Below are 14,210 nucleotides of genomic sequence, written 5' to 3'. Positions count from 1 at the left end.
AATTCTCCCATGGGATGTAAACTTATGAGCACGACTGTATGTTGGCCCTACACAAGGTCATTTGACTAAAGTTCCTTGAAAATGAACGCTAAGTTAATCTATTAGTTATACTCTTATTAAACTATTTTTAATGGGAATATGTCCCTCTGATGATCTAAACTCCTGTTTAAATGACAGAGGAGTTGTTTTACTTTTTTAGGATGAATGCATTCAATCAACAGTGCCTCTGCTGGTTGTAGCAAAGTAGTGCACACCATATTGACATAACTATCAAATTAACTAACTTCAAATAGCACTTTCCATACACAGGCAAGTGGCTTACACAAACAGAGAACAAAAAAAAAGAGAAGAAAATACATACATACAAGCACACACAGCACTACTGGCAAATACAAAACAAAATATGGCACGGCACTGAGGATTGAGGAAAATGGCCCCCTTTGAGGCGTCCAAACTGGAAAATAACTAAAATTAACGCAATTTAAAAAATAGTATGAAACATATAATGAAATATATGTAAAAATACAATTAAGATATTAATAGGTTAATAAAACAATAACATTGAGAGAAAACTAGTGTTAATAGCAAAAAATAAAAAAACTCAAAATTAAAAAGCCTGTTTAAAAAGGTACCTTTTTGACTTTTTTTAATTATTAAAATATCAATTAATCAGTAATCAGTCATAGACAATTGATGAAAATATCGATTGATTATGTCCATCCATAGTTAGCAGTGGTTCTTACAGTTCAGACTGCCAAAAACACACTTTATAGGCGAGAAAGAAGATACTTTACATGTCAAAAAAATCTATTTTTAGTGAAATGTGAACATGTATTTAACAGGTGCACCACAGGGCCAAACATTGCAGACGGGCAGCGTGTGAAGCAGGTTGGTTCGAGTTTTATATTGCAATTACTGTTTTATGTACGGTATATGGACAAATTCCAAAACCAGTGAAGTTGGCACGTTGTGTAAATCGTAAACAACAACAGAATACAAGGATTTGCAAATCCTTTTCAACTTATATTTAATTGAATAGACTGCAAAGACAATATATTTAACATTCAAACTGGCAAACTGTTATTTTTTGCATATATTGGCTCATTTGGAATTTGATGCCTGAAACCTGTTTCAATGACGCTGGCACAAGTGGCAAAAAAGACTGAGACTTATTTGGAACATCCCACAGTCGGACAGGCCAATTGGGAACGGGTGGGTGCCACAATGAAGTATAAAAGCAGCTCCCATGAAATGCTTATTCATTCACAAAAGAGGATGGGGCGAGGGTCACCACTTTGTGAACAAATGCGTGAGCAAATTGTCTAACAGTTTAAGAAAAATATTTCTCAACGAACTATTGCAAGGAATTAAGGGATTTCACCTTCTACTGTCCGTAATATGATCAAAAGGTTCAGAGAAGCTGGAGAAATCACTGCACCTAAACAATGATATTATTAAAGAGGAAACTAACCATTGTTTTAGGCGCAAAGTTTAAAAGCCAGCATCTGTGATGGTATGGGGGTGTATTAGTGCCCAAAGCATGGGTAACTTACACATCTGTGAAGGCACCATTAATACTGAAAGGTCCATACAGGTTTTGGAGCAACATATGTTGCCATCTAAGCAACGTTATCATGGACGCCCCTGCTTATTTCAGCAAGACAATGCCAAGCCACGTGTTACAACAGCATGGCTTCATAATAAAAGTGTGTGGGCACTAGACTGGTCTGCCTGTAGTGCAGACCTTTCTCCCATTGAAAATGTATGGCACAATATGAAGCCTAAAATACCGCAACGGAGCCACCTGAAAAGCTTCAAAAATTGGTTTCCTCAGTTCACAGGTATGTGGGCTTGTATAAAGCCTCAGGGAGTTGAAAGACCCTGCTTTACATAGTTCCGGGTCACCCTTGGGCTAGGTGTAGCATCCGAATGGTCCCCCATTGGGGTTCCAATACCCCCCTTGAAAGAAACTAAAAGAGGATGCGTTAACCGGCCCAGAGGAAGCCCGGGGCCCTCCTCCGGAGCTAGGCCCGTGTGCAGGGCTCGTCAGCGAGCGCCTGGTGGCCACGGAGCCCGACTGGGTACACCCCGAAGAAGATACGTGGACACACCATCCTATCCACCACCCGCGGTCAGAACCAGTGGGGTCGGTGCGCTGCTAAGTGGATGGCAGTGAAAGCGGATGCTCCAGACGGACCAATTCGGGGCGGCACAGGCTGACTTTTGGGACATGGAATGTCTCTACGCTGGTGGGGAAAGAGCATGAGCGCTACCGGTTGGATCTGGTGGGGCTTACCTCTACGCATAGCAAAGGCTCTGAAACCACACTCCTGGACAGGGGATGGACCCTGTTCACTTCTGGAGTTGCTCAGGGTGTGAGGGCCCAGGCGGGTGTGGGGATACTTACGAGTCCCCGGCTGAGTGCCTGTACGTTGGAGTTCGCCCCAGTGGACAAGAGGTGATACGCCTCTTCAACATTGCATGGAAGTCTGGGACAGTGCCGAGGGAGTGGCAGACTGGGGTGGTGGGTCCCCTATTCAAAAAGGGGAACCAGAGGGTGTGTGCTAATTACAAGGGTATCACACTACCCAGCATCCCTGGGAAAGTTTACGCCAAGGTACTGGAAACAAGGGTCTGGCCGATAGTCGAACCTTAGATTCAAGAGGAGCAATGTGGATTCCGTCTTGGTTGTGGAACAACTCTCCAGCTCTTTACTCTTGTGGGAATCCTGGAGAAGGCCTGGGGTTATGCCTATCCAGTCTACATGTGCTTTGTGGATTTGGAGAAGGCGTATGACCGGGTCCCCCGGGAGATCCTGTGGGAGGTACTGAGGGAGTACGGGGTGAGGGGACTCAGCTGAGAGCAATCCAATCTCAGCACAACCAAAGCGAGAGTTGTGTCTGGGTGCTTGGATGTAAGTCGGATCCGTTTCCAGTGGGGGTTGGTCTCCACCAGGGCTACGCTCTGTTACCTATCCTGTTTGGGATTTTCATGTACGGGATTTTTAGGCAGAGTCGTGACTATGGCAGAGAAAATATAAGTCTCGGAGGGCTAAAGGTTGCGTTAGTGCTGTTTGCAGAATATGTGGTCCTGATGGCACCTTCGGTTCATGACCTTCAGCTCTCACTGGATCGGTTCGCAGCAGAGTGTTCAGCGGCTGGACTGAGGATCAGCATCGATGGTTTGTACAGTCCAGGTAGAGAACGAGACTCTGTCCCAGGGAAAGGGGTTTAAGCATCTCGGGGTCTCGTTCACAAGTGAGGGAAAGATGGAGAAGGAAATCAGCCGGAGAATCGGAGCAGCTAGGGCAGTATTGCAGTCTCTCTGCCGCACTGTTGTGACGAAACGACAGCGGAGCCAGAAGGCAAAGCTCTTTGTCTACCGAGCTATCTACATTCCTACTCTCACCTATGGTCATGAAGTGTGGGTCATGACTGAAAGAATAAGATCACGGATACAAGCGGCCAAAATTAGTTTCCTCAGAAGTGCGGCTGGCATATCCCTTAGAGATAGGGTGAGATTTTAGGTCACCCGGGAGAGACTGGGAGTAGAGCCGCTGCTCCTCCGCTTGGAAAGGAACCAGCTTAGGTGGTTCGGGCATCTCGTGCGGATGCCTCACGAGCGTCTCCCTAGGGAGGTCCTCGTTGCAGATCCCACTGGGAGGAGACGCCACGGCAGGCCAAGGACCAGATGGGGGATTACATATCTTCTTTGGCCTGGGAACGCTTCGGGATTCCCCAGGAGGAAGTTACTAATGTTGCTCTGGAGAAAGAAGTCTGGGGTCTCTGCTGGAGTTGTTGTGCCTGCGACCCGATTCCGCCTAAGCGGTTGAAGATGGAGGGATGGATAGAGTTCCCAAACGTTTACCGAAAGTTGTTAACAGGAAAGGCCATGTAACACAGATGTAAAAATGCCCCCGTGCCAACTTTTTTGCAATGTGTTGCTGCCATACATTTTTAAGTTAATGAATATTTGCAAAAAAAACCAAGTTTTTCAGTTCGAACATTAAATATCTTGTCTTTGCAGTCTATTCAATTGAATATAAGTTGAAAAGGATGTGCAAATCATTGTATTCTGTTTTTATTTACGAATTACACAACGTGCCAACTTCACTGGTTTTGGGTTTTGTATCTATATGTCCTCCTGATTGTTTGGCAGAGTGTTCCTACTTGACCAACATCACCCTGCTGGAAAGCATTCGCCAGGACTGGGAGGAAACACACAGAAGCACGTGTGAGGTAACTCAGCTCATACATAGAGTCATAGGAAAACACACCACTTCCCTTTTACGGTCACGATTCCGACTCCAGGATGGGAAATACAAGTCATGTGCGCTCAGTCAGCTAAAAGTGGAACAAAACCTTTTATGCTGATTCGTTGCAGGTGTTCCAGCAGCTGGAGGCCGATCGCATTGGCGTGCTCAGGTGTACCTTGTGGGACCACTGCAATCACATCTCTATGCAATGTGTCAAAGACGACGAGGCAAGCTTACATTCCTTTTGGGTAGATGTGTGTGTTGAGAGCCATGAAGAGTTCTAATGGATGGTCTACCTGTGTCAAGCTAGTTCTATGAGGAGGTGAGGAAGCAACTGGAGCACTGTGACATCACCGCTATCAACAATTGTTTCATAGAGATGAAAAGGACGGGTTTGCGTCCACCAGGTGAACAAGCTTCATTTCGTACATAAACAATACTGGGCAATGTGGCAGAAAAATGTATCACCACTTAAGGGTTTTAAAATATCCATAACTATTCATATTTTTAATGACCTATCAAAATAAGAGCAAGAGAAAATATATTAAATGTAAACATTTTTGTTTCAAATGTAACCTTCCTCTGACTAAAGTCTTCTCAGCTATCAAGGCAGAAGGGAAAAGAAATGTCAGCAAAAGCATGGAGAACAATCAATTAATGTAAACAAAATTCTAAAATTATATTATATTGTTGCAAGTTTGTCCTTAAATAAAATAGTGAACAAGACAAGACAACTCTTTAGTAAGTAAGCACACCAAGGCTCCTAATTTAGCTGCTGACATATGCAGTAACATCCATCCTTCCTTTTTCTACCGCTTATTCCCTTTTGGGGTCGCGGGGGGCGCCTACCTCAGCTGCAATCGGGCGGAAGGCGGGGTACACCCTGGACAAGTCGCCACCTCATCGCAGGGCCAACACAGATAGACAGACAACATTCACACTCACATTCACACACTAGGGCCAATTTTTTTTAGTGTTGCCAATCAACCTATCCCCAGGTGCATGTCTTTGGAAGTGGGAGGAAGCCGGAGTACCCGGAGGGAACCCACGCAGTCACGGGGAGAACATGCAAACTCCACACAGAAAGATCCCGAGCCTGGATTTGAACCCAGGACTGCAGGACCTTCGTATTGTGAGGCAGACGCACTAACCCCTCTCCCACCGTGAAGCCCATGCAGTAACATATTGTCTCATTTTCCATTCAATTATTTTGTCAATTTTTTTAAGGACAAGTGGTAGAAAATTAATTATTAATTTACTTGTTCATTTACTGTTAATATCTGCTGACTTTCTGTTTTAAAATGTTCTATCTATAACTTCTGTTAAAAATGTAACAATCACTTATTCTTCTGTTGTTTGGATGCTTTACATTAGTTTTGGATGATACCACAAATTTGGGTATCAATCCGATACCAACTAGTTACATAATCATACAATGGTCCTATTACAAGACCTCATGTGTCCAGTGACATATTTCCTGAGTTTATAAACATAATATATATTTTTTTAAACAAAAGAAGAGGTTGTGATGCCAAAAAATATTGACGTAATCATAGTAGTATCGACTAGATACGCTCCTCTACTTGGTATCATTAGAGTGGATGTCAGGTGTAGATCCACCAATGGCGTTTGTTTACATTTTGACGCCGGTGATCTACGGTGTGTAGTGAAGCCTGTTTAGCTATTCCTCGTCCTGCAGGGATGACACTTGAAAAAAACAACTACTTTATCAGTCACCGTGGAGACAAGGCTTAGAGATTTAGAAGTAGCTACAACACTGCAGACTACGGCTGGACTTTAGTCGCTAGCTAGTTAGCCAGTGTTGTAACTTCTCCTTCATCGTTCGTTAGTTTTTTGGCTAAAATGCATCCGTTCTCCCTTTTCTGTCTACACACATTGTCTGCTTGTAAGTACTCTGTGTGTGTGCACTACAGAACATGCTCCTCTGCTCGTAAACCAGCAATGACCCGATGTGACGACGACGGGGGCGCAGCGGGGTGGGTGACCGGTACTTTTTAGAGGCGGTATAGTACCGAATATGATTCATTAGTATTGCTGTACTATACTAACACCTTACCATACCATACCAACTTTATTTATAAAGCCCTTTAAACACAACCACAGTTGAAGAAAGGGCTGTACACCACAAACAAATAGAGGCAAAGGACAGACTAAAAAATAACTTTTAAAACAAAAGTAAAATACACATTGAAAAAGCAAATACAAATTACCCTAAGAACAATTTGTTAGATAAAAAGCATTCAAAAAGTTAAAAACAGTTAAAAATGTTAAAAGTTAAAAACAGTTTCAAGTCGTGCTGTGTTAAAGGGGAACATTATCACCAGACCTATGTAAGCGTCAATATATACCTTGATGTTGCAGAAAAAAGACCATATTTTTTTTTTAACCGGTTTCCGAACTCTAAATGGGTGAATTTTGGCAAATTAAACGCCTTTCTATTTAACGCTCTCGGAGCGATGACGTCAGAATGTGACGTAACCTAGGTAATAAAACCGCCATTTTCTCAAACACATTACAAACACCGCGTCTCAGCTCTGTTATTTTCCGTTTTTTTCGACTATTTTCTGGAACTTTGGAGACATCATGCCTCAACAGTGTGTTGTCGGAGGATGTGACAACACTAACAGGGAGGGATTCAAGTTGCACCACTGGCCCGAAGATGCGAAAGTGGCAAGAAATTGGACGAAATTTGTTCAAAATACGAGGGTGTGGGGAAAGCCGACGAAATGGTCAGTCGTTTGTTCCGCACACTTTACCGAAGAAAGCTATGCTACTACAGAGATGGCAAGATTGTGTAGATATACTACGACACTCAAAGCAGATGCATTTCCAACGATAAAGTCAAAGAAATCTGCCGCCAGACCCCTATTGAAAGTGCCAGAGTGTCTGCACATTTTACCGGCGGTGCCAAGGCAGACATGGCACAGAGATGTATGGATAACCTACAGATGCATTTCCAACGATAAAGTCAACTAAATCACAAAGGTGAGTTTTGTTGATGTTGTTGACTTATGTGCTAATGAGATATATTTGGTCGCGGCATGACTGCCAGCTAATCGATGCTAACATGCTATTTAGGCCAGCTGTATGTACATTTGAAACTATATATACATACAGCATTTCCCTCCACCCACCTTTAATGCCAAACAAACACTTACCAATCGATGGATTTAAGTTGATCCAGTGTCACAAGATGGAAACTTCCGATCGTTGGTCTGCAAATTTTACCGGCGATGCGAAGGCAAACATGGCTGAATAGCATCAATAGCTATTCGCTGACTAGCTTCAGTTTCTTCTTCAATTTTGTTTTCGCTATCTGCCTCCATACTCCAACCATCCGTTTCAATACATGCGTAATCTGTTGAATCGCTTAAGCCGCTAAAATCCGAGTCTGAATCCGAGCTAATGTCGCTATATCTTGCTGTGCTATCCGTATTGGCATCACTGGATAACGTCACAGGAAAATGGACGATGGCTTCACAGATAGCGAAAATCAGGCACTTGAAAGCTTTTTTTTAGGGATATTCCGGGATAGGTAAAATTTTGAAAAAAACTTCAAAAAATAAAATAAGCCACTTGGAACTGATTTTTATTGGTTTTAACTCTTCTGAAATTGTGATAATGTTCCCCTTTAAAAGCCAGTGAATAAAAATTGGTTTTAAGAGGGGTCTTGAAAATAGCCAAAGAAGGGGCCTGTCTCACATGGAAAGGGAGATCGTTCCAGAGTTTGGGACACGCCACAGAGAAGGCTACGTCCCCTCTGAGCAACATACAGTACAACCCTAGTCACAAAATAACCTTATATAACCGTGACTTCAAATGTGAAAAAAGTTATTCCTTGCTCAGCACGCACCTTCATCCAGATCTGCCCTGAAATATAACATCTTACCTAGGATTCAACGGTGTACTTATAGTAGTTAAATCCTGCTAACCAGCATTTCCTGACAGAGCCTGTTGAATTTGAGAGCTATTACCAGAGGGAGACGTCTGCAGATGGAACTGGCCAAGCCCGCCCAGCACAAGGCGTACTGAGGAGGTGTGTCCCAGACAAACTAGACCCATCCATTGTCAACATATTGAATCTTGTTTTGTCTTCTTTACTATTCCAGACGCTCTGATCCTCTACTGGGAGCTTCTGTAGGAATAAACGGGCCTAAAAGACAGCTTTCAATATCACCATGTAGTGGAGAAAGTAAGTCATCCATCCATCCATTTTCTACCGCTTGTCCCTTTTGGGGTAACGGGGGGTGATGGAGCCTATCTCAGGTGCATTCGGGCGGAAGGCGGGGTACATCCTGGACAAGTCGCCACCTCATCGCAGGGCCAACACAGATAGAATAGAATAGAAAGTACTTTACTGATCCCTGGGGGAAATTCAGCACCACAGTTCGCTCACAATAAACAATAATAATAATAAATAATATATGACATAAATTATATATATAATATATGAATAATATAAATATATTCTACATATATTCTACATTTAAGTGCAGTCAAGGAACATATGCATTATACAGTCTGATGGCTGTCGGTATGAAGGACCTCCTGTGTCGTTCCGTGTTGCATTTAGGGAGTCTGAGCCTTCCACTGAACGTGCTCATTCTCTCCGCAAGCTCCCAGTGTAGTGGGGTGGGAGGTGTTGTCCATAATGGCAAGGAGTTTTGCTAGACTTCTCCTCTCTGACACCACCGCCAGAGAGTCCAGCTCCACTCCCACCACGTTACTGGCCTTCTCTACCAACTTGTCCAGTCTGTTTGCGTCCCTCCCTCTCAGCCCGCGGCCACAGCAGGCCACGGCGTACAAGAAAGCGCTCGCCACCACCGACTTGTAGAACATCTTCAACATCTTTGTACAAACGTAGAAGGATCCTAGCCTCCTGAGGAAGTAGAGGCGGCTCTGTCCCTTCTTGTAGAGTGCCTCAGCGTGTTTTGACCCATTCAGCTTGTTCAGATAGACAGACAACATTCACAATCACACTCACATGTGCTATATAAATGCACATTATGGATTACTTAGCAGTCAAATGCTAAAACTGATCTTTTTTTTCTTCAGATAAGACATCGGATGGGTCATACGCATCACTGCCAACCCTGGATGAGGACACCTACTTTGTGCTTTATAACTACACCGCACAGGTAATGACTGCAAGTAATATTTAAGAACCTTGTTTCACTATCTGGCATGGAACACTCAGGGGGAAGATGAACTGACCGTCCGCAGAGGTGATGTGGTCCAGGTCCTGGAGAGAGGAGAGGACGGCTGGTGGACGGTGGTAGGACACGGGCAGAGGGGAATCGTGCCTGGAAACTATCTGGGAAAACTGTGAATAAACTTGTAGGGAAGGTCAAGTGAAACCCAAACATGGGATACAAGAAAACATACAAGTCAAATATACTGTAAGAAAATATTATTTATGGTTCATAACCACTTGTCCCCTTAGAATAAAATAGAATATATCTTTATTTTCATTGTACATTGTACAACAAAATTGTATGCAAACTAATTTAGTGCAAAAATCATACATAAAAAATAAGAACAATGATAAATACATAAAATACATAAAAATACCAAGCATACAGCTCACATGCACAGTCATTATTGTTACCTTGTGTTCAGCGACACTATTGCTCTTGGGTAAAAAGTGTTTTTAAAACGGTTTGTCCGGCAATTTATCGCCCTGTATCTCCTGCCTGAGGGCATCAGTTCAAAAAGTTTATGTCTAGGGTGAGATGGGTCCTTTATGATGTTTTGGGCCTTTTTTTGTCCCCTTTAAAAGGGAACAATATTCTGTCGTTTTACTTTGAAATGAAATAATTTCGATGTTACTTTAGTAGTGATGGCGGACCAGCCAAGGAACTGGCCATGTTGAGTTAGCGTTAGTATTGGTGCTAATGTTATTGTTCCAGAGATAGTGTGCGGCCTTTGTACAGTATTTACTGCACACAAAGACGGTCAGACAATGTTTAACACTCTGGGGACATTCAAGTTTAATTATATCCGAAGCCAAAAGTTTTTCAGGACCGTAAAAAAGTGTTTTTTTGGTTGTTGTTTTTTATTTCTTTTGCTCAAAATTTTCAATAAAAATCAGTCCAAAGAGTGGCGGGCCGTGCGTTTCTCACCTAGGCCTTCAGTGATGTCCTAATTTATGTCACCAGATGGACACGGCTGAAGATACTACACAGAAACATACTTGCACGCTACTACACATTGAACCCCCTCAACAGTGTACAAAAGGGTCTATTTCTCCGCGCATTTAACATTCAATAAACCTGCTTCAGCAATATCTTACATGGTACTGTCGAAATTAAAATAATGGTATAAAACAAATGGAATATGAAAAAGTTAAATATTTGAACTCATAATTTGTAGCACCCATCCGATGCCGTACAAGCCAGTGGTACCGTCGGAGACGGTGAAAGTGGCGAGTAAACCATTCGACGCCGGTGTTGTGCTAAAATGTGATTGCTTGCCAAAAATGTATTTCCTTCGTCGGAGCGCAGAATGCTCGCTAAACCTGCATTGCTTGGCTTCGTCTGTCCACAGCGGATTACTAGGTGTAAGACAAACACTTTATCTTGGTGGTTATTGTAGCGGTGAGTTTCCTGTAGTTTTGTATGGCTCGTATGGTTCCGGTGCCACTTCCTGTTTTCACAACTTGTGACTGGATACTCACTTGGGACTCCCGAGCATCCAATCACAGCATTAGGCCAGCTAGAAGGCCCTACTGACAACAACTTGGATCTGATTGGCTATCGCAATTGTCAGCATTGGAAGGAGCATATTTTGACATGAAGAGAATACTTTTAGATATTTAGGGAAAGTAAATAAAAAAATACTTTTATCTTTAATTATGATTATGATTTCTAGTTATGTTAGGCCAACAGAGAAGGCCTTGCTGGCCCTGACGGCACACCACTGAGTCCAAACGCGTCTCGGATGTTGTCATTCATCCAGGTCATTGTATTCTCAGGGCATTCAATCGATGGCAACTGGACTGTTTGGTTAACCTTTTGTCTCTCAACAGTTTGTATGGTTCACTTGATCCGACCAATTTAAGTCTAGACGTCCTCGAAGACCAACCAAACAGTTCAGTCCTAAACAAAATGATCAAACATATAATTTTTTGAAAAGTTTATGATGTTATGCAAATGCATACTAACTGACAACTGTAACATCATTTGATCAAAAAGCATTTAAAGGGTTGAAATGAAAATGTATAACAGTACATGTTTTGTAGGGGTTCTCCCAAAAAAAATTCACGTCCAAATTGGGATTTTTTTTTAAATTCAATTTCTAATTCGATTCATAAGTTTTCAAAAATCTTTTTTTTTTTCATATTTAAAAGAAATACATCTAGGAATCAATTTTTGCATTGAAATACATTAAACAACTATAGATAGTATTCATATTTTTTTTATTACTGATACTGTTCCTCTCATTTAAGTTGTTTTGTATGTCTTCCCAATTGCTTTGTAAATTTCTATCCTATTTAATGTAACGCTGGGTTTGGGTTGGATTTGTTTTATTCCCTTTTATTAGACTCTTTAATATTCTGTGATTTTTGTAGGGTTGTAGGGCTGTTTTGAAAAGGTTTTATCATAAACTATATACCAAATAATATACAAAAATCCTGAATGGAATAGTCACCCCAAATATGGAAAATAAATCAAATCGTGAGGTGCCTAAAAAATCCCACCTCTAATTTTTGGTATTTTTGTTATAGGACATATGTTGATTAAAGAGATTTGAGGAAAAAAGTATTAATAAAAAATGTTTTGATGCCATTTGAAAAATTTACTTTAATGTCCAATTAGGCTCTGGGATATTGTACACCTGTTTCGCACGTGTGAAATAATTGGACATTGAACTCTTTGAATGCAGTATGATAAAATACCGAAAAATCCTGATTGAGTAGCAATAAAAAATATGGCCAAAATACAGCAATCATGAACTGAAATGACAAAAAAAGTCAGCCTTTGTCCCTCAGGGTTAAATAACTTTTATCATTATAGACACCCTGTCTTAAAATAATCTCTTATTCAATCACCTGAAATGCAAGAAAATAACAATTTATTGTGACACGGGAAGTCACTAAAAGTTGTTTTTACTACAAAACACACTGACAGCAAATAATACATGACACCTGTAAAGCTGAGGTCTAGGAATTAAAGATAAACAAAGCTGGCAAATATTTAATTAAACATTGTCCCGTTAAGAAATAGAAATTGGAAAAAACTAATGAATTGTTTTTGCAAACTAATACACAGAGCACTACTCTATAAGGAAAACACTTAAAAGATACATTAAGGAACAACTAACCGAGTTTAATTTTAAGACCCATTTAGCTCTCACTGTCGGATCTAAAAATCCATACATTTTGTCCTGTGTCAAAGTTAGCTTAGCAAATTTGAAAACAATGCTTTTCTTGGATTTTCTCAAGCTGCTGTATGCACCTCCAGTGGCAATATTTAATACTGCAATACATTTTCACCTCATTATGTAATAACGTCACATTTTTTAGCATCCAAAATACAGCATATTATAAAATATGCTGTATTTTGTAACACATTTCTTGGACGCATTAATTAGATAAACTATCACATGTTAAATGTTTAAAAAAACATGAAATTGGTTGAATTTTTTCTTTCTGTTTCATATTTGCATTAGTGTGTTCTGTTCTTACTATCATGTAAAGTAATCTTTTGTTCCTCGCTTTTAAATTTGTTGCAGACATGACTTAGATAAATGAATTTCCGCATAGTACAAATTATTAATTATAAATTGATAATTTTTATAGCTGGAGCTTGTATTGTGGCCAATCGGTGACCACAATACTGAACAGCATGCTCTGATTGGTTTGGTCTCATGTAGGTGGCCAATACTTCTGTAGTATTGATAATTTTAGTTTATTTAGCCACGTTTAAGCTTGAAAACGCTTAACTCAGGACAAGAATTATTATAATATACTTTAAAAATTCTGCAACGTAGTGAAAACGCAATATTACAAGCGCAATATGGGGAGGGTTGGCTGTATAGTACAGTATCGGCATCCCTGAGTATTCTAACATTTTAGTGCGCATCCCTTTTCTAACGTCAGTAATACTTCATTAGTGTAACTTTTGCTTGCACATTCTCCATTATGATCAGTCAGTGATGTATTGTATAATGCACCAAATTGTTAGCCTTTTTTTAACTAAAAAAAAAAAAGTGCAATAACCATTGCATAATGTAAGACGTTACCACAAAATGTGTCAAAGCTCATTATAAAATGCATTCAAGAATAGTATTACTAAATGCGGCGTAATTGCATGATGAGGTAAAAATGTACTACATAATTACATACAGTAATGCACCATTGTTACATATTGTGTTGTTATTCACCTCCCAGTTTTGAAACCCTTGTGCTAAGCCTTTAAATGTGTATTTTAGAAAAAAAAAAAAAACATAAAAAAGTACACCGCACACTGTACAAAATGAAGGTGTGTTGCTGAGTCTGACTTGGACATAATATGGACAATACACAAATGCGTATCATGAAAATGTATTTTTTTTTTTATAAATTATATGCAATCTGATGTTTCCCTAATTTTTTGTTGTACATGGATGAGGGTGTGTGTTGCTGAGCCCGACTTGGACATTATCTGGACTGGACCTGGTTTTAAAAACCCTTTAAACAAATCTAATTTCATTAACAACCTGGTCTGGTGAAGATATGGTTCTTTTTTTTAATTTTATAAATAAAATAAGATTAAAAAAAATAATAATAATAATTTTCTTGGATAAAAAAGAAAGTAAAATAATATAAAAACAATTACATAAAAAATAGTAATTAATGATAATGTTAGTGGACCGGCGGCACACACAATCATGTGTGCTTAAGGGACTGCGTCCCTAGCAGACTGTGTTATCTATGTTGTGGGAACCAAAATTT

At 40.5% G+C, this 14,210-nt stretch overlaps 1 protein-coding gene across 1 annotated transcript in view; it reads left to right on the top strand.

Annotated features, from left to right (window-relative positions):
- Positions 1-13,777, top strand: part of LOC133537478 (proline-serine-threonine phosphatase-interacting protein 1-like) — a 32,097-nt gene extending 18,320 nt beyond the window's left edge. Inside the window, exons 8-15 of the mRNA XM_061878532.1 lie at positions 843-888; positions 4,159-4,238; positions 4,384-4,482; positions 4,566-4,662; positions 8,225-8,312; positions 8,386-8,468; positions 9,332-9,414; positions 9,474-13,777. Of these exons, the coding sequence (XP_061734516.1) occupies positions 843-888; positions 4,159-4,238; positions 4,384-4,482; positions 4,566-4,662; positions 8,225-8,312; positions 8,386-8,468; positions 9,332-9,414; positions 9,474-9,605 (708 nt within the window). The 3' untranslated portion in view covers positions 9,606-13,777. The remainder of the gene's footprint in view (positions 1-842; positions 889-4,158; positions 4,239-4,383; positions 4,483-4,565; positions 4,663-8,224; positions 8,313-8,385; positions 8,469-9,331; positions 9,415-9,473) is intronic.
- Positions 13,778-14,210: the final 433 nt, after the last annotated feature.

The sequence above is a fragment of the Nerophis ophidion genome, linkage group LG02 (assembly GCF_033978795.1).
Source record: "Nerophis ophidion isolate RoL-2023_Sa linkage group LG02, RoL_Noph_v1.0, whole genome shotgun sequence".
Classification (NCBI taxonomy): Eukaryota; Metazoa; Chordata; class Actinopteri; order Syngnathiformes; family Syngnathidae; genus Nerophis; species Nerophis ophidion.
This window is presented reverse-complemented; position numbering and strand designations above follow the sequence as displayed.